The 21,640-nt window shown below is 38.8% G+C and overlaps 1 protein-coding gene across 1 annotated transcript in view; it reads right to left on the bottom strand.

Annotated features, from left to right (window-relative positions):
• The window catches only part of LOC125232847 (eIF-2-alpha kinase GCN2), a 56,743-nt gene that overhangs the window by 17,099 nt on the left and 18,004 nt on the right, over nt 1-21,640 (bottom strand). Inside the window, 16 exon segments of the mRNA XM_048138640.1 lie at nt 433-561; nt 2,053-2,276; nt 2,861-3,040; nt 3,987-4,120; nt 5,958-6,109; nt 6,889-6,993; nt 8,159-8,309; nt 9,635-9,867; nt 10,401-10,444; nt 10,786-10,923; nt 13,868-14,094; nt 17,209-17,343; nt 18,299-18,329; nt 18,623-18,806; nt 19,321-19,443; nt 21,320-21,446. Coding sequence (XP_047994597.1) covers nt 433-561; nt 2,053-2,276; nt 2,861-3,040; nt 3,987-4,120; nt 5,958-6,109; nt 6,889-6,993; nt 8,159-8,309; nt 9,635-9,867; nt 10,401-10,444; nt 10,786-10,923; nt 13,868-14,094; nt 17,209-17,343; nt 18,299-18,329; nt 18,623-18,806; nt 19,321-19,443; nt 21,320-21,446 — 2,317 coding nt within the window.

Below are 21,640 nucleotides of genomic sequence, written 5' to 3'. Positions count from 1 at the left end.
AGGCTAGGTTGATTTGTGTAAGGTGTCCCCCAATATTTATTTATTTATTAAATAAATAAAAATACATAATTGATAAACTGGTTTGATAAATTTAAAGGTTAAATAGAAAAGCGAAAGTGAGGACGAAAAAAAAAACTAACCTATTGAGCCTAGTAGCCTATTCCAAATGACAGAAATGCTCAGATAATTCCGATAATCTTGATATGATGGAAATAATGGTGATTTTTATGAGACTTTCGCAATTAAACAACTTTCGGAATTACCCTAATGCTCCTTATTATGTTTAAAACTGTTATATTTATGCTTAATATTACAAGAAACTTCTCACTCTCGCCGTGAAAAACTGGTTACAAAGATACCTTCAAGAAGCTCAAATTTAAAAACAGACGTCATTACATTCCACATAAAAGACACCAGCTGCAATTAGGTTACCCTTCAGCTGCTTAGGTCCCCAGCTCTACGCTTAGTATGGCGTTCGTCGCGAGCGATGGACATTTGCCAGAACACGCCACTATGCTGTGTGGCGTTGTACGCCAAGAATGGCGCCACGGTTATGGGGCACTGTAAACAATAAATAAATCAATATTATATTGATTTAAAACACCGAGGGACACACCGGCTGATGTCGTGAGTGTTGTGTGTAGGCAAAGTGACAACCCTAGCGCAAAAGTGAATAATCAAGAACAAGTGCGGGTAGTTTGAGAAACTCGCGCGGCTAGAAGATGTTGATGCAATTCCTCGCCAGTCTACCCGTGACCACGAACATAATGTGATGTTCGAAACGTCGGGCCAAATATAAATGTAAGTGTTTACGCGATTAAGTCCCGTTTTGTTCTAAAATTATTAAATTAATATTATACGACATTCAATAATAATGTAGATTAAAATAAATAATAAATAAATATTCATCATCATAATTTCAGCCATTAATCGCCCACTGCTGAGCATAGGCCTCCTTCGTGTACGCCACTTATTCCGGTCCTGGGCTAATCTCATCCAGAAGTGCCCCGCAGTTTTTCGAATGTCGTCCACCCAACGAGCCAACGGATGCCAGGCGCTTCTTACATCCGATAGCGGCCACCATTCGGTCAACATTTATAAATATTATAGGACATTATTACACATATTAACTAAGTCTCACGGTAAGCTCAAGAAGGCTTGCGTTGCGGGTATGTATTCAGACAACGGTAGGTCTATCCATCAGGAGCGGCTGGTCCATACAAGCCGATTCCCACCGGCTTGCCTAAAATTGAATATTAGTAAAGTAAGGTAGGTTTCTTTTTGCTCAGTGTTGCCTAGCAGAATTTTTCACCAGCCGCCACTAATACCCATACAAATCTTATAAATGGGAAAGTGTGTGGGTCTGTTTATCTGTCCGTCTTTCAAGGCAACACGTGATATTTTAAGTGGAGATAGTTGAAGTGATAGGGAAGGGACATAGGCTAATTTTTATCTCTTTTAATTCCCCACTTCCCTCAGATGGGGGGTGGAAGTTTGTAAGGAGCGTTCTACAATTTTAGAATTTTCGCATAATATCGTAGACCACATTTTTGCCTTTGGCTAGTCTGTGGCCAAGAGTATGCCCATTTATAATAATAAAAAAAAGATATACAAAAAAATACCCAGAAATTACCTCGCACCCTAGAGCCTTAGCGTTCCTATAGCCCGCCTCGAGCTCGGCCACAGCTTGGCCCACCAGTTTCGCCCACTTGGCTTGCTTCACGAAGCGTGTGACCAGCTCCTTTACTTCGTACACTGGTATGTCTGCTTCCATGAGGGACAGAGACAGAGACAGCACTACTAGTGGCGGACTAGCCGAGATCCCGCATATAGTTGAGAGTGACAGAAACAGCACTATCGCCAGCGCGCTCTAGTCGCAATATGCCCTTCGGGCATACAGTTAAGAGTGACAGAGACAGCGCTATCGCCAGCGCGCTCTAGTCGCCATATGCCCTTCGGGCATACAGTTAAGAGTGACAGAGACAGCGCTATCGCCAGCGCGCTCTAGTTTTGTCTGATGTTTTGTCGTTATAAAGACTGCAACAAACTCACCTCGCACCCTAGCGCCTTAGCGTTCCTATAGCCCGCCTCAAGCTCGGCCACAGCTTGGCCCACCAGCTTCGCCCACTTGGCTTGCTTCACGAAGCGTGTGACCAGCTCCTTTACTTCGTACACTGGTATATCTGCTTCCATGAGACCTAGGAGGTTGGATACGTCGCGGTTCGTTATGCAGAGAGAGGTGAGGTGGGTTTGCAGTTGCAGGCTGGTTATGCGACCTGGAAGAAATATGTGCAAATAGTACGGACAAAAAATTACACTTAAGTTCACTTCTTACTCCCGATCAATCATAATATAATGTTAATTTTTGTCCCAGAGCTGTAAGAACCTCTTTTTGACACATGACAACGTCCACAACACGTAAACTCGCGCAACCTAATGAAATTTTAAATAAAATCCTGTAATAATATTAAAAAAATCAAGTACTTAAAAACAATATTTCGCTTAATTTAAACATAATCTAACACATGTTACATTTTTGCGGATCTTCGTTAGTGAGTATTTTATGATATTAATTTATCACGCAGGATTTACTTATTATGTCATTTATCATTCATTTATATTTTTAAACTAGTGCTGTGGCAGAGTCTGTTTTCGATTCAAATGACATTTCAGTAAGTTGACAGAAATCGTATATTTGTTTAAGCGCCTCCTTGTACACAGGGCCTAATCGATTCAACCAATTAGATATTAATCGTTAGATTTGTCAAACGATACGTCTTAGCCACATCGCAACATACTTCAAAACAAAATGTCAAAAATGTGAACTTACAGATCCGGGACAATAATAATATGTACTTACCAAAAGTAACATCGACGAGTATAGGGTATATATCAGCATGTTTATCCAAAGGTACTCCACATGACAAAAGCAATGCTTTTAAAAGCTCTGTATGATTCAGGTGTATGGTCACTTTTAGACCACTTTCAGATGCTGCCCGATATGCGACTACTAGCAATTCGGCGTCCGGCCAGAGAGTGTCTGAAATGAAGTGTATACAGTTACCCCCTTATTCATAAACGTACTCTAAAGTTATCAAGCCGATAAAGTTCGTCTGTCCTTTTCTATCACACCAATACGTCGGAAAGGGACAAACGAACTTTATCGGCTTGATAACTTTAGAATACGTTTATGAATAAGGGAGTTAGTATAAAGAATAGAGAAGCAAAACCAACTGAATGTGACTCTTCAGTACAGAAACTGAATTTTCTGTACTGTAGTCACATTTAATTTACGAGTATCCATACTAATATTATAAATGGGAATGTGTGTGTGTCTGTTTGTTAGTCCGTCCTTCACGGCAAAACGGAGCGACAAATTGTCGTGATTTTGTAAGTGGAGATAGTTGAAGGGATGGAGAGTGACATAGGCTACTTTTTGTCTCTTTCTAAAGCGAGCGAACACGCGGGCAAAAGTTAGTATATTATATTGCTAATGCACTTTCAGACTTTTCGAGATAAGTATGTAGTGGGACTGACAAGTTCGAAATTATATCGTTTATCTATTGCACAAAATTAACACTAACGGCAAACTAACGGTTATCCCTTACGTGCAATTAGCATATAGGTATTATATATTATTTCTTAAAATCGAACATGCATTAAACAATAACAAGTGCAGTGAGATGATTATTATAAATAGATATATGAGAAGGTATTACACAACATATTGAGATGATTGAGATTTTGTTGAGAAAATTAAGAGTGTGATCTGACCATAATTGGAATGCGATTTGTTTTAATCGGTCGAACGAATCCGCGACAGTTAGCGTTGCTTATATTATTTTCTTTGACCTTCTCAATACAACCGTTCAGTTGTGGGTAAAAAATATTAGGGTGGTAGGGAACTTACGAAATGAAGCTGAGAATGTTCTTTAACTATTTATTTATAATCATCACCGTTATTTATAAAAATTAAGGTTCCTCACCTGACTTAGGGTTGTATATGTCAAACGCGCACTCAATGATCTCCCTCGGATGGAAACCTGGCACGTGTTTCTCTCTAAACACCCGATCTATGACGTAGCGACGCATGTACTTCGAACCGGAGTATGCCACGTGTCTGGAAATAACATAAGATTTTTTTTATGATGGCCGCAAACCAGCAGACGAGCCGCCTGAAGGGAAGCAGTCATCACCGCCCATGGACATAAACAACATCAGGGGAGCCATCTTATGCGTTGCCGAACTTTGAGAACCCTAAATACCTGCTTCTTGAAGAACCCCCTGTCCATAGTGCAAGGAGAACGCCTCAGAAGGTAGCTCATTCCACCTCAATTTTGTGGTCAATCAAATCATATGATATCAAAGAGGATCGAGTATTATAGAGTTACTGTCAAAGTAAAACGTGTAATCACAGTGCAAAGACTGCCATCTCTGGACACAAGCTTAAAAACTTTTAAACCTCAGTTTTGACAATTTGGCCTATATTGTATGAGGGATGTCACGAATGTCGCATGTGTCACATTCGCGAATGCGAATATTCAGAATGCGAATGTGCGAATGCGAATGTGCGAATGCGAATGCGAATGCTAATATCGCTGAATTTCATAAAAAACCAAGCAATCACCAACAACCCGCTAGGTAAAAAATTAAAAATGCTTACTATTGGTCAAAATGCCGAGTACGAACTTCACGCCGTACGAATTTGACCTATCTGCGCATGCGCGAGTCTACAGTCGACAAGTAGCAATTGGAGCGGCCGGCGCGGGCGAGGAACAAGCTGCGACTTGCACACATTCGCATTCGCAAAACATTCGCATCGTTTGAAGCGAATGCGAATGCAAATATTCGTAACATCCCTATATTGTATTGTTAGCTTGTTATGTGTTAATATTAGAGCCATCTAGCCGAGCGTTCCCCAAAGGTGTAACGCCATCGAGGCCACCGTAACTTTTTCTCTATGGCTTTGAGGTACGTTTTTTTCTTAGACTTTATCCGTCTGTACGGAGTTACATATGTTTTTGTATGATATGAATCATGATACTATTTTTTTTCAACCACGACTGCATGCAAAATTGTAGTCCGGTGTCGGTGCCGCGGCAATACGGTTTGTCAAGACAAACATATGGATGGTAAGCAATGATGACAAAGTTGCGTTATTGCACGGACATGACGTTACACATAAATGTATATATTTGACAAAAAATTACACTTTCGGTAGCTTGAACATACACCTAGCAAAAGGCAGCTTAAAATCATTGACCGTGTTGGGGTAAAAGTCTTACCTCTCTACTAAAAAGTTATTCCTTCTCAACACCAAGTAAAATAACGGTCAAATAGAAACTTACCTAGCAAAGTGCAGTCTTAAGTCATGTGGCAGATGACAGACGGTTCCAGAAGCGGTCATGACTTTGACCGCGTTGGGGTAAGCGTCCCAAGCCTTAACCCGAGGATTCAGAAGTGGTGGTAAAATCTCGACGCTAGTGATGTGACTTCTGACTGGTCAAATGGCTTGGCAATTATATCTTCGGTGAAATAAATAGATAATTACCTAGCAAAAGGCAGTCTCAGATCATGTGGTAGATGGCAAACGGTGCCAGAAGCGGTCATGACTTTGACCGCGTTGGGGTAAGCGTCCCAAGCCTTAACCCGAGGATTCAGGAGTGGTGGTAAAATCTCGACGCTAGTGATGTGACTTCTGACTGGTCAAATGGCTTGGCAATTATATCTTCGGTGAAATAAATAGATAATTACCTAGCAAAAGGCAGTCTCAGATCATGTGGTAGATGACAAACGGTGCCAGAAGCGGTCATGACTTTCACCGCGTTGGGGTAAGCGTCCCAAGCCTTAACCCGAGGATTCAGGAGTGGTGGTAAAATCTCGACGCTAGTGTTGTGACTTCTGACTGGTCAAATGGCTTGGCAATTATATCTTCGGTGAAATAAATAGATAATTACCTAGCAAAAGGCAGTCTCAGATCATGTGGTAGATGGCAAACGGTGCCAGAAGCGGTCATGACTTTGACCGCGTTGGGGTAAGCATCCCAAGCTTTCAACTCGAGGAGTCAGAAAGGTGGTGAAAACTCCACCGCGCCGTGACTTCTGAATATCTGAAACGGATTATTACATTCAAAAATGCAATTGAAATAGGTTTTTATTTATAATATAGAGTATCGGTGTAATCTTGATAATTTTATTGATGTGTTGTAACCAGCCGGCGTATCATGCTTCTAATTTTATCACTTATCCACGTGGATAAGACATCTGTCACGCTTTAGCAAGTATGTCAGTGTGAGAGTGATAGATGTCTTATCCACGTGGATAAGTGATAAAATTGGAAGCATGGTACGCCGGCTGCAAGCATGGTCGTGCGATAAATGATAAAACATCAGGCCGTCCCTATCGAACTATTTGTAAGTGCAATAGGGACGGCCCGATGTTTTATCGTTTATCGCACGACCATGATAACGCCGCTTTTATAAGTATTCAAATGTCCTTGTCCTTGGCATTGCGATCGGACAACGGTTACCTACAACTCTTCTCATGGTATGGCTTCGTTATAGTAAAGCAGGTTTTCCTGACGAAAGCTTATATACCAACTAGCGTTTGCCCGCGGCTACGCTCGTGTGAAATTCGAAAATAACGGAATGCTCCACCCCCCGTTTTAGGTAAGTGGGGGGTTATAAAGATACAACAGGTAGCCTATTTCACTGTCCATCCCCAACTGTTTCTACTTAAGAAATCACGTCAATTCGTCGCTCCGTTTTCCCGTGAAAGACGTACAAACGAACAGACACACACTTTTTCCCATTTATTTTATAGTATACTTATAGTATGGATGTATATCAGTATGGGGCGTCAGATGAATAGAGGGTCGAAAAATACAAACCTGTGCCACGCGATCCGTCAACCACCGTAGCTGAACTCTCCTCATTCCGTTATGGTAAGTAATATCTTCAGCAGTCGAAGGTGCTTGCTGTAGGCACGCACCGATCTAATAAAAATAAGAAACTTGAAGCAAAACATTATTTATAGGTAACAAATGGTATGGTTTTTCGTAAGCAGCCCTTCGATGTGTATTTTTATTAAGGTTCCGCCTTCCACCATAAAAGGGTTACCATAAATGGTACAAAAGGAACCCTTATAACTAAGGAAAACTTTTCAGATGTTAACTTTCAATTTAACCACCCTTTCAGATGTATATCGTACTTCAAATTAATACAAGATTTTACGTACTACATTCATCTTTCAAATACAGCAAAAACTATCGAAACCGGTAAGCATTATAAAGAATTATCCCTGAAAAACCAACATAATTCACCGAGCGATGTGAATTTACCGAGAGATGGCGCTATACACAATAATGCTCATTAGTACCTATGCTTCTAGTCGAGTCTTTATGGTTATTATGAGAAACATGAAATGACTTTAATTTTTGAAGGATACGGAATCCTCGGTGGGCGAGTCCGACTCGCACTTCGCCGGTTTTTTTTATGTGTTGAACCGCGAACTAACTATTCACTGGTAACCCCGAGACCCTTTTGAACTCAGTATATGGGAAAGTAGTCCTGATAAAGCGAATATGTTTTAAATTGAAATAGATATCATACACGAAAGAAAAAACGGCCCGGCTCGGCCACCAGTGGGCCTTGCTGTTTTTTCTTTCGTGAATAATATCTATTTCAATTTATAATTTATATATAGTAGTGTCTTGACTAGTTGAAAAAAGAGCAAATCAAAAAAAATATTCAATAAAATAATTTGATTTGTTCCCTACTTGTCGAATATGTTTTTTTATATATTTTGTTCAATAACGGCATTATGCTAAGTGGAGTCCCATTTTAGCCACAATTGTTCGTTAGGGCAATTCCACGTAACTGTAATGTAAGTGACCACTTCATTGCATGTTTTTTTTATTTATGATGCAAATTGAAGTCTTAATTTATCTCTAGATAAGCCTACTTTTAATCCTTAGATATATTGATATTTAAATTAGCACCATGAATAAAAAAACATGCAAATAATTGGTCACTTACATTACTCTGTTACATGGAATTACCCGTTACGTGTCTTCTGTAATTACTATATCGCGTTAAATAAACATATTCTATTCTAAATCGTAATTCTCAGTAAAAACAGGACCAATTGAATGTACTAACCAGTCGCTGGTAGCCACGGGACCCTCTGGAACTTAACGTGTGTGATAGTAGTCCTGATAACGCGCCTTCTGCTACCGGTCGGGGCACATGCGAACTGGAGAGAAGTTCAGCGCAAGTTGGACGGACGCTAGCGTCGTGGTTTAGTAGCCACCTGTCATAGTCGTAAAATATAATGCTTAGAAACCTAAAACACTTTTTTTCAGCACAAACTCTAAGAGCGTTTTCACATTAACCGATCTGATATCGGATGTAGGAAGGATATCAGAGGCAAATATCAAAGATGCCATTAATAAATATATCGCTCGTACATTCGATATCGGATCGGATAATGTGTAAACGCACTAAAAATAAGGCAAATATTAAAAAGTTTTCACCAATAAGGCCGGCAACAGACAGTCTTAAAATTCATAATCTTAAAAAAAGACTTGTATGCAATCTGTCAGATCAATCTGAAAATTCATAATCTTAAAAAACAAGAGTATGTGTGGACAGTCGGGAAATCGTATGGAACTCTGTGCACTCGATCTGATTTTTGTAAGATTATGATTTTTTTCAAATTATGAATTTTAAGACTGTCTGTTGTCGTCCTAAGTTGGAAGGACATAGTTGTAGGGCTAACGACAAATGTACATTTATATTATATCACAAAATGGGCATTTATATTACTTTGTATGAGGACGAAAGCTTTAAATAACTGATATAAATATAATTTTGAGGTTTTTATAGTTAATTTCCATTCACGATCCGTTGATCAAGAACGCTGTAAAGAAGACGGTGGCCTAGATGGCATTACCCCAAAGGTGTAATGCCATCTAGGCCACCGTACCTTTTTAGGGTTCCGTAGTCACTAGGAACCCTTATAGTTTCGCCATGTCTGTCTGTCCGTCCGTCCGTCCGTCCGTCCGCGGATAATCTCAGTAACCGTTAGCACTAGAAAGCTGAAATTTGGTACCAATATGTATATCAATCACGCCGACAAAGTGCAAGAATAAAAAATGGAAAAAAATGTTTTATTAGGGTACCCCCCCTACATGTAAAGTGGGGGCTGATATTTTTTTTCATTCCAACCCCAACGTGTGATATATTGTTGGATAGGTATTTTAAAATGAATAAGGGTTTACTAAGATCGTTTTTTGATAATATTAATATTTTCGGAAATAATCGCTCCTAAAGGAAAAAAAAAGTGCGTCCCCCCCTCTAACTTTTGAACCATATGGTTAAAAAATATGAAAAAAATCACAAAAGTAGAACTTTATAAAGACTTTCTAGGAAAATTGTTTTGAACTTTATAGGTTCAGTAGTTTTTGAGAAAAATACGGAAAACTACGGAACCCTACACTGAGCGTGGCCCGACACGCTCTTGGCCGGTTGTCTGTATGTTACTGAGGTACGTTTTTTTCTTAGACTTTATCTGTCTATACGGAGTTATATATCTGTCTGTCGGAGTTATACGTCTTTGACTGTAATGAAACCTACCTTATAACAATAATCTGTTTCTCATTATCCTCACACTCAAATCCCTCTGGCATGACTACATCCTTAGTCCTCAAATTGGTCAGCACAACCATTCGTTCCATGCCCGTACTTAGCGGCGGGTGGAACATCTCGAACAGGATTATACCGAGCGAGTATATGTCCACTTTCTGGTTGTATATCACTTTGCTGGCTGATTGGAGGAGTTCTGGGGCCACGTAGAGAGCTGTGCCGACCTGTTAAAAAGAAAAAGGATTTAAAAAATATGGAAATCAAATCAAAAATCAAAATAATTTATTCAGCAAATAGGCCACAGGGGCACTTTTACACGTCACATGTACATATTTAGAAAATATTTAAAATTGAATTGAAATTACAATTGATACTATACTAATTCTAAGTTCTAACTAAGTATAACTCTACTACAATTAATTACAGATGTAGAAAGTCTCTAAATGTCGAATTACAACCAAGAACTACACTAAATATAAAAGAACAAATACAAAAAAAAAAGTTAGGAACCCTTTGCCCAGCATGCACTAAGTGTATTTTTTTCTTTCTTTCTTTCCATATTAAATATATAGGTCGCAAAACTTACACTAAGAGTGGTGTGTAACATAGATGTATCAAGACATAGTAATTCTACTTGACACTTATGTGCATCAGCAGATCTATTATCAAATAGACCTTACATGGCGACCCTGACATATAGGAACATAGCAAAGAAGTTCAAGCGTAATAGAAAACACGGTTATTACCTAAAACATACCTGCCCAGTAAGAGAGCCGCTTATTTCTTCCTGCTTACTTCTTTCTGAAAATAATACAAACCATAAGCCAAATCGGTTCAGCAGGAGCACAAACTGCCCAAGACCGAAGTAAATGGAGAAATATGATTCGAGTCCCTACACCCCAGCAGAGGGTAACAGGATGTAAAGAAGAAGAAGATAAGCCAAATCAATAATGATAGAAGTCTCGAACTAACTGATTCGAACCCAGGATCACTAGAACAACGTTCATAGTTTAAGTGATTGGCGCATGATTCTCGATAGATGTCACTTAACTATTCCTATACAATTAACCCGCATTTACTGATGTATAGAGTTACAACTCTTCCATTACTTATTCCTGTATGGTGTGGAACCAGCTACTTACCATCAACCAGCATCCCACTAAAAGCTTTGGTGGCCAGACCGAAGTCTCCGATTTTCACGTGGTCGTTGGAGTCCAAGAAAATGTTCACCGGCTTCAAATCTCTGTGGATCATGCCTCTTTGATGAACGTGGGCCAACCCTGAAACAATGAAATACTTTAAAGTTTTTTTTTTAACATTGATAAACAAGAAGATTAATATCTTCCTTGTGTTAGTGTGGTGAAAAATTTGTGTTTCACTCGGTGGCCGAGTTTGTTTACACTGCGTGCTTGGACACCATCGCTTGCTCGTATATCAATGTTGGCGCGTGCGCTTAAACAACAGCTTTGCCCCCTTGTGAAAGACATAAGTATTGTTAAGTTTAAGCTATACTCTGTCAAACAAGTATGTCAGTAAATAAGAACAATGAAAACTATAGGTATCCTTTTCTCTAGCACCTTAAAGAAAAGGATGCATATAGTTTTCTTTGTTCTTATTTACTGACAGACTTGTTTGACAGAGTATAGTTTTATAGTAGTTTATTCTTTTTTTGTTACACACGCCGTGTTTACCTTTAAGTGGTTGTGACACCATGTCATAACATGTATTAGCTTGTACAGATTTAATGTATCGTTGTCAACAATCGTTGGTAAAACTTAATAATAAATAAACAGGAAAAGATGAACGCGTCTTAGGCTGGTTTCAGTGTCACGCGGACCGACCGCGAAGAGCGATCCGCGCGACCAATTTGCATAAAGTTGATTTTGTCCTCCGCTTTATTCTGAAACGCTTCCTGAACTTAAAACATAATAGTCCGGTGCGTCCGCGTGACACTAAAGCCTCCGCCACACATAAAGCGTTTTAATAGCGTAGCGTTAGCGGAGCGCAATGATAGCGGTGCGGCGGACGAAGGCTAGCGTTCCGCTGCCAATCCGCGCTCGTTAGTTCCCGCCGGCGTCTGCTGCTCTCATTGCTCTCCGCCAACGCTCCCAAAAAGTTTTGAGAGCGTAGCGTTAACTGAGCGCAATGATAGCGGTGCGCCGGATGCTGGCGTCGCGCCCAGCGGACGCCGGCGGGAACTAATGAGCGCGGATTGCCAGCGGAATGCGCGCGCATTTACGGCTCAGCCACGACATTGGTCTAAGCGCGACAGCGGTGAGCGGCGGCCATACATTGGAGCGAGACACAGCGATGGGACTTTTCATTCGCACGTATGGCTGCCACTCACCGCTGTCGCGCTTAGACCAATGTCGTGGCTGGGCCGTTAGCGCGTCTTAGTGGAAAACCCTTCCACAATTTCCCTAAAGAGTCTCCAAGCCCTATAAGTCTCTTTAAAGAGCCCATTATCTATGGCATGTCTCAGCGTGTTCTTTCACAGAATTCCATCTGTATGTACAAGACTTGTTTGAGCCGTTCAGAGTCGTTTATTAGTAAAATAGATTACCTTAGTACTTTCCAAACCTATCGACAAGGAATCGGCTTTCGCTGACCAAGAATCTCTCGTTAGGATGAACATGCGTGCGCATGCGTTGAGTTAACAGCTAAATTCATACTAAAGAGCGATTTTTGGTCGGCTAGGTTCCACGTCGATAGGTTTGGGGAGACCCTTACCACATATAATAAAGAGTACTATCGTACAGTATGGTCACTTCCGTTCTCCGCTGAAAGTGGCCCCCATCCGCTCTCGGTTACCTCATAGTTACCACGTATCAAAAATTTGAACAGTTGACCTGTCATATTTCACTCATACAAGCATGGTACGCGTTCACCTACACGAGCTTAGAATGTGTGCTAGGAACGCACCTCTTTCATATCGTCACTACTTTGAAAAAATCTCGTATCTCATGCTAATTGCAGCCAAACTTAAAAGTAGTGAGCCATTGCGCATACTACCAGGGGGTACAGCTCTACAACAAACTTCCTAGTGAGTGGAGGAACATTACTAGCCTAAATATTTTTAAAAATAGATTAAAAGCCCTGTTGTTGAGGGAGTGCTTCTACTCAATTGAAGAATTTATTAATTATTTCAACGAAAATTGACTGACATAAATAATTTTAGTAATACCTAATAATAATAATAATATCATTTCCGGTTGTTCTCATCTTGCTAACGGCGAGTACTTGCACAGACATAATCTCGTAGCCAGGATTATTCACCAGCAACTTGCTCTTCAATACGGCCTTGTGGACCGCGAAGTACCGTACTACAAGTACTTACCTGCGCCAGTTCTTGAAAATGGTCGTGCCACGCTCTATTGGGATCGATCTATTATCACTGACAGGACTATTGTAGCCAATAAGCCTGACATTGTGATAATAGATCGACTGCAACGCCGGGCAGTGCTCGTTGACATCACCATCCCCCATGATGAGAATCTCGTGAAAGCCGAGAAGGACAAGTCCAGTAAGTACCTAGACTTGGCTCACGAGATAACCGCCATGTGGGATGTTGATTCAACAATCATTGTTCCGATAGTCGTTTCAGCGAACGGTCTCATAGCGAAGAGTCTCGACCAACATCTTAAGAGACTCTCGCTAGGTGGCTGGATCAAGGGCCAGATGCAGAAGGCGGTGATCTTGGACACGGCGCGGATAGTCCGACGGTTCCTCTCTCTGCAGCCCTAACCACCGGCAGCTTGGGCCCTGCCCCGCTGCTGGCGGCACCCTAGGTTAGGTTTTTTATAATGTGTTTATATGTTTTTTTTATATTGTTTTGTATGTGTTTTTGTATTTTACTTTTATATCCATATTATAAACAGCCTAGCCTAAGATATAAAATAAATACTGGGAATAATAATATTCTAATTGTGATTTTTTGGCATTTGGCTTTTACTATATGTTGTAAAATTTATGCATGTTAGATTAATATTTAGATGTAGTACATTCAGACACAATTGTTATTGTTCATGAATAAATAAATAATAAAATAATAATAAAATAATCCTCAAAGTTAAAACGCAGTAAGTCTATATGCATTCTATACATACTTACTACAATTTTTTTTTTCATTGACAGAAGAAGATACAAGTTTTTTTCAAAGTAGTGACGATATATTTGATCGCCAGTGTCCGAGGTGTGCCCTTACAAAATTGATGGAAAACTTACCTTCCACAATTTCCCGAAAAAGCCTCCACGCCCTATAAGTCTCTTTAAACAACCCATTATCTATGGCATGTCTCAGCGTGTTCTTCTCACAGAATTCCATCTGTATGTACAAGACTTGTTTGAGCCGTTCGGACGGCGGGCGGGTCGGGGCGTCAGATGTAATTTCTGAGGGAATCGTCTCCGATTTGTTTGAAAGGTCTTCGAATTCTATGTCGTCACTTGATTCGCTGGTTTCTGGGCTGTGGAAAAAGGAAATTGATATTAGATATAAACCTCACAGATTTCATAAGGCACTGGTCCACAGTGGATCGAAATGAATAAAAAATGGACATTCGCATTTTTTTCCAAAAATCCTATTTAAAAAAATGCTCTTTGGTTGAAAATGATATGAGAAATAAAAAATGTTATATAACATTTTTCAAAATGAGGCTTATTTTAAGCAGAAAAAAATAAAATGTGTTTTTTTGTATGAAACTGAAAAATAGGTATCTTATTGTAAGAAAACCGTAACCGATCCCGCTTTCAAACCTTTACAATGTCATTGTCCTACTTTAGAACAGTAGAAAATAGTAAAAACCTTATCTGAGTAGGTGCCCGTTTTTTTTTTGTAGTCCAATCAAAAGTCAGTAAATACAACATTTTTCTTAGTGCTTTATTTTTTTATTTATATTAAAAAAAACGGTGTATTCATGACAATTTAGTATAAAAACAAAATATATATGACATTTTATTAAGGATAAATACAATTTTTTACAAGAAAATTGCATTGAAATAGAAACAATTATTGCGGTGTTTTTATTGATAGTAAACAAATAGCTAAAATATACTTGAAATCAACAATAACAATTTTTTGGTGTCATCTAATCCAAGATTGTCTTTTTTGAGGCCACCGCTAAGTAAAGCGACTAAAAAGACCCTCTCTTCTAAAGCTTTGGAATTATTAATAATAGAAAACATAAGCACTGATGACACTGAAAATATAGAAATGTTTGAAAGTGTAGAAGAAGGTGGTGAATAAAATAGATCTATACAATGTATTTTTTTTTATAACTTATATTGTTATTGTTGATTTCAAGTAAATTTTAACTTTTTGTTACTATCTTAGTTACTAAAAACATCGCAATAAATGTTTCGATTTCAATGTAATTTTTAACCATTTCCTTGTAAAAACTTGTATTTATCTGTATTAAAAATGTCATATATATATTTTATTTTTATACTAAATTGTCATGAACATACCGTTTTTTTTATGAAAATAAAAAAATGAAGCACTAAGAAAAAATGTTGTATTTACTGACTTTTGATTGGACTACAAAAAAATAACGGGCACCTACTCAGATAAGGTTTTTACTATTTTCTACTGTTCTAAAGTAGGACAATGACACTGTAAAGGTTTGAAAGCGGGATCGGTTACGGTTTTCTTACAATAAGATACCTATTTTTCAGTTTCATACAAAAAAAAACACATTTTATTTTTTTCTGCTTAAAATAAGCCTCATTTTGAAAAATTTTATATAACATTTTTTATTTCTCATATCATTTTCAACCGAAGAGCATTTTTTAAAATAGGATTTTTGGAAAAAAATGCGAATGTCCATTTTTTATTCATTTCGATCCACTGTGTGGTCTCACCCAAAGCGAGTAATCGATGAACTATCTGCAATAAAAACCAACAAAAGATGCTCACTGCTGCCTATATACCGTGGATCAAACAAACACATTTACTTAGCGTGTCAAATGAACTCAGTCTGGGTAACCCATCCCTACTCATAGCTTGCAGCTTTCGGGCGTCAATTCTTGACGACCTAGTCAACTTCGACTTTATCTATTTATCAAACAATAAATTTCTCCTACATTAAGAATCGAAAGAAACCGGTCGAAATGCAGTTCTTGCAATTTAAGACTTTGAATCACAATGTAATAATATAAAATATGCACGATCGACCTACTTTTTCGATTTTATAAACACTTACGCAGCGCAGCTACACATGTTATCCAAGTGTAATTTATTTACTTTTAATACCTATTATCACAGAATATATAATAGTACAAGTACAGAAGGCTCACTACTTTGATGTACACAAAATGCCGCCATTCTCAATTCTTACCTACATTAACAAACGGACCGCACGCGAGCAGCCGACATTGAATTCTATTGCGCCGCGCGAAGGTCGTCACCACTGAATGGGCCGCGAACTCGCGGCCGCTGGCATGTACTTGTAGCGCGGCGATAGAATGATTTTAATTTGTTTACATTTTTTTGTGTTTAAAACTAGAACATTATCTCTTTGCCCGAGATACAGGATTATTTTCCTAGTTCGAACGCACGTAAAACTGCACATAATATAAGTAAACGCATAGATGTACTTAGCAATAAGGTTTTTCAATAAATTATTCTTAATCTAATTTTTGTAGGTGGAAGTCAGTGAAAACTTAAAAAATCGACTTACGGTTTGATTCCATGACGAATCAAGTAATATAGAAAAACTTTGAATGCAGGATGACAAACTTTTTGAAATAATATAAAGTCTTCTTTCAGCAAAATACCCTTCCTATCTACTTTCCCTTCATGTCCGCTAATCTTGGGACGCCCTGTCTTTGATTGTACCACACCTCGGACAATGGGGATCAAATATATCACACAGTCTAAGCTCGTGTAGGTAAACGCGTACCATGCTCGTATGAATGAGATACGACAGGTCGATTGGTCGCGTTCTTGACAGGCGGTAAATGTGAGGTAACCGAGGGCGGGTGGGCGGCATTTTCTGCGGGGAGCGGGAGTGGCCATACTGTACGATAGTACTCTTTATTAGGGTTCCGTAGTCAACTAGCCATGTCTGTCTGTCCGTCCGTCCGTCCGCGGATAATCTCAGTGACCGTTAGCACTGGAAAGCTGAAATTTGGTACCAATATGTATATCAATCACGCCGACAAAGTGCAAAAATAAAAAGTCGAAAAAAATATTTTGTTAGGGTACCCCCCCTACATGTAAAGTGGGGACTATTTTTTTTTTTCATTCCAACCCCAACGTGTGATATATTGTTGGATAGGTATTTAAAAATGAATAAGGGTTTACTAAAATCGTTTTTTGATAATATTAATATTTTCGGAAATAATCGCTCCTAAAGGAAAAAAAAGTGTCCCCCCCCTCTAACTTTTGAACCATATGTTTAAAAAATATGAAAAAAATCACAAAAGTAGAACTTTATAAAGACTTTCTAGGAAAATTGTTTTCATCTTGATAAGTTTAGTTTTTGAGAAAAATACGGAAAACTACGGAACCCTACACTGAGCGTGACCCGACACGCTCTTGGCCGGTTTTTATACTGTGGTGTACCAACCTGCCATTGAACCAGGGGTCTTCATCTTCGCTGTCCTCGCATTTTTGAACGATGCCTTCCGACATGGACCACTCCACCTTGACTTCTTGCCCTAACTTAGCCACTATTCCTTCGAGGCTTTGTCCTGGTCGTTTTCTAGAAAAAAAAGACATGAAAAACAGAGGCGTGGGCTCTTCGAACCCCTCCTAAAGGACATAACACTCAGACTCTTCCTAAAAAACGGTTTTTAGTAGGGAGTTAAAATCAGCATGCTTAAGGTTTCTTAGCTGAGTTCAGCGGACTCTTGTTCCATAAGGTCAGTACAGTGGTCGTATTACGGTTAGGTTTTTGTCACTTTCGCACTTACATACTTGTTAGAAAGTGTCTTAGCCCTGCTGGAGTTTCTATCTGGTAAGCAAGAAGACTTCTTTATCAGAACCGGAAAGTGATGATACAAAAGAGCGGGGGCGCGGATGTTACAAAAGCGCAACATCGTAAGTTTTTGACTATTTACAGTGCTCACCTAGTAGGGTTCTTTATACTAGGGAGAAGGACTATCCAAGCATTGTAGTATCTCACAACAATCTCGTGATTTAAACGATATAATAGTTTTAACTTCTCGAATCTATTATATATATTGAACTTTACTATGCTTACCTAGGGTTTTTTTCTTTACTAATAGGACACTGACACCTCAACACTGGACTCGATCCAAGCGTTGTAATATCTTACAACATTCCCGTGATTCAAACGAGATAAAAGTTTAACTTCTCGGATTATTTTCTTATTAAACTTTACATTGCTTACCTAGTAGAGGTTTTTTCTTCGCTAGGACACTCTGACACTTCAACACTAGATTCTACCCAAGCGCTGTAGTATCTTACAACATTCTCGTGATTTTAACGAGATAAAAGTTTTACTTCTCGGGTTATTTTCTTATTAAACTTTACATTGCTTACCTAGTAGGGGTTTTTTCTTCACTAGGACACTCTGACACTTCAACACTAGATTCTATCCAAGCATTGTAGTATCTGACAACATTCTCGTGATTCAAGCGAGATAAAAGTTTAACTTCTCGGGTGATTTTCTTATTAAACTTTACATTGCTTACCTAGTAGGGGTTTTTTCTTCACTAGGACACTCTTGACACTTCAACACTAGATTCGATCCAAGCGATATAATATCTCACATTCTCGTGATTAAAACGAGATAATAGTTTTAACTTCTCGAGTTTATTATCTTATTGAACTTTAGTATGCTCACCTAGTAAAGGTTTTTTCTTCGCTAGGACACTCTGACACTTCAACACTAAATTATATCCAAGCGTTGTAGTATCTTACAACATTCTCGTGATTTTAACGAGATAAAAGTTTTACTTCTCGGGTTATTTTCTTTTAAACTTTACATTGCTTACCTAGTAGGGTTTTTTCTTCACTAGGACACTCTGACACTTCAACACTAGATTCTATCCAAGCATTGTAGTATCTGACAACATTCTCGTGATTCAAACGAGATAAAAGTTTCACTTCTCGAGTTATTTTCTTGTTTAAATTTACGTTTTCAGGGTTCAGTTGGATGCGTTTGATGGCGTACAATCCGCCATCGAGTTTATTCTTCACCTGCGAAATATAAACAGTATTATTTAGTTCAAAGAAAATGGAGAGATTCAAAGCATATTCTACTTTCGAATATCATTTCATTAGATAATCTCCTGCTTTTCATGTCATTAAAGAAACATGTAATCACACTGTTGAAAATAGCAATCTTTTAAAATTCAATTATTATCGCATTCAAAAATTTACTCATATATTTCATTTTAGCACTTTTCCTAGCCTAGCGGTCAGTGCGTGCGATTTTCGTTCCGGAGGTCGACGGTTCGAACCCCGACTCGCACAAATGAGTTTCGGAACTTATGTGCGAAATGTCATTTGATATTTGCCAATCGCTTTTCGGTGAAGGAAACTGGACTAATTCCAATAAGGTCTAGTTACACTTCGGGTTGGTAGGTCAGATGGCAGTCGCTTTCGTAAAACTAGTGCCTACGCCAAATCTTGGGATTAGCTGTCAAAGCGGACCCCAGGCTCCCATGAGCCTATAATTAGTTAAATAGAACCTATAATTAGTTACGCTTACCTTCAGTACATCACCGAAGGCGCCTTTGCCAAGCCAGGTTAGAACCTCGAACTCTGCGTTGAGCCGTGAATGCCCATTCATTTGTAGACTAGTCCGCTGTATCCGCTTCACTGGATCTTCATCCTGTAAAACAAGTAGTAATATAATAAGTATTTACGTAGTGTTCCTGCCGGTGAGTAAGGCTGCCAGAGCTCAACGAGGGTGCGGTGTGCTGATGACGGGAGGACTTACGGAACTAACTTGTTCCGTCTAACTATTGTCCTTTGAGTCGTCGGCAACCCGAACCTTAGAACTTGTACACTCCTTTTTGCTGTGTACTTAACACAGCAAAAAGGAATGTACAAGTTTCTAATGGGGTGGCAACGCGCATGTGACACTGTTTGAGTTGCAGGCGTCCATAGGTTACGGTGACCGCTTTACATCAGGCGGGCCGTATGCTTGTTTCCCATCGACATAGTATAAAAAAAAAATTTTTTTTTGACACAAGCGTTTATCGCCGACTGTATTTTTTTTTCAACAGTCATCTATTGCTCTCCGAGATGTTCCTAAAATCCCTTACGCGATGAGTTCCTATGGCCACCTTTCTGTTCCATCATTAAAAAAAATCATTTATTTCAAGCTCATGGCTCATAAGATGTTAGTTATGTACAATAATACTTAAAAACTATGTTAGTGATACAATAAATAACTTAATAAATGGTACACCGTTACTGGGCTTGTGAAGTTCACAACAGTGCACTATGTACGGACCACAGATGTCATATATACCATAGATCAAGCAAACGTATCTACTTAGCGTGTCAAATGAACTCAGTGAAATCCACTGAGTTGTCCGTCTTTACTCGCAGCTTGCAGCTTTCGGGCGTCAATTTTTGTAAGTTGAAGTCAACCAAAACATCAAAAATGCCTCGTTACGTGATATTCAATTGCAACAACACAAAAATTATGAACAATCAAGAGCCTGAGACATATTTAAAATTACAGGCAAGAATCAACTTCAGTACAAAATTTGACACGCTCGGCCCCTATACAAATATATGAATTTGTTTCTTCTATCTAAATTAAGTTCTGTGGTACGGACAGTCAAGTCTGTCCGCAATCATGGCCAGGATGGATTAAATCAGCTCCATGGTACCATAATATTGCATCAACGGAAACCGGGACTAGGTCAAATTTAGTTGCAAAATTCGATTACAGACATACAACGGGACAGGCGAAAGTAAATAAAAGCTTGTGCCTAATAATTATTCATTTATCATATGGCTAGTTAACACTGTGTTTTATCTTGAATGATAATTATTATAACTTTTAGCCTTCGGTTACCGCGATAGTTCAAAAATGAATAGTACCTCATGAAATAAAAACTATGAGAAACGGATTAAATCGCGTATTAAATTCGTTTTAGTACCGTACTTACATCGACCGAAGAATTACGCGACGCGACGCGATTTAATCCGTTTTCCGGGACCTAAGGATAAGTTTTTTTCACCCCCAAAACCCCCACATAACAAATTTCATAGTTTAAATATATAAATAAATAAATAAATATACAAGAATTGCTCGTTTAAAAGTATAAGTTTTTAGCGGCGAAGTACTGTTGGGATATTGAACGGACAAGTTTGGAACTAATGTCACCAGTGTCGACATGTTTAGTCGAGTAAACCTAGTCTTCTCTAAAGTGGTACAAAGATAAAAAATAAACGGACATAGACTGGAAAACAAGCTTTCATAAAAGATCTACAAATTAGAATCATTTTTACGCGACCTAAGAAACAAATTTTGATTATGACGTTTTATTTCTACTGCCAAACTTGGCTGGTCAGATTATACTTATCCATTTGCCCCCTTATTCATAAAAAAGTAACTGAACTGATTAATTAAAGTGTTTCGTCCCTTTCTGTCATTTTGACTTAGGTTTTTGCGAGAAAAAGACAAAACACTTTTTAACTAATCAATACTTCTTTATGAAAGGGGTTAATCGTTAGTTATTGTGACCTACCTCAGACCCGCTGCCAACGTCGTCTGTGTGATTAGTACTAGGCTGAATGACTGGTGTGTCAACTAAGAACCCGTGGTTGACTAGTTGCTCGGCTGACCATTGAGAATGCTCCTCTTCTGTTAAACACCTAAAAGTTAAGTAAAATTAGGCCTTCTTTTTTTTTCATTTGAATAATGTGTGATTTTCTCTAGTCCAAAATACCATACTGTAAGTTATCAACAAATATAAGACCCCAATCACACGATGTGTGGGCTTGCGTGATATAATGTTCAGCCATGGTATGGTTCGACCAAACCGTTGTATATTTAATACTTTTTTATA

The sequence above is a fragment of the Leguminivora glycinivorella genome, chromosome 13, assembly GCF_023078275.1.
Source record: "Leguminivora glycinivorella isolate SPB_JAAS2020 chromosome 13, LegGlyc_1.1, whole genome shotgun sequence".
In the NCBI taxonomy this organism is placed as follows: Eukaryota; Metazoa; Arthropoda; class Insecta; order Lepidoptera; family Tortricidae; genus Leguminivora; species Leguminivora glycinivorella.
The sequence above is the reverse complement of the archived record's forward strand: the minus strand, read 5'-3'. Positions and strand labels throughout refer to the sequence as shown.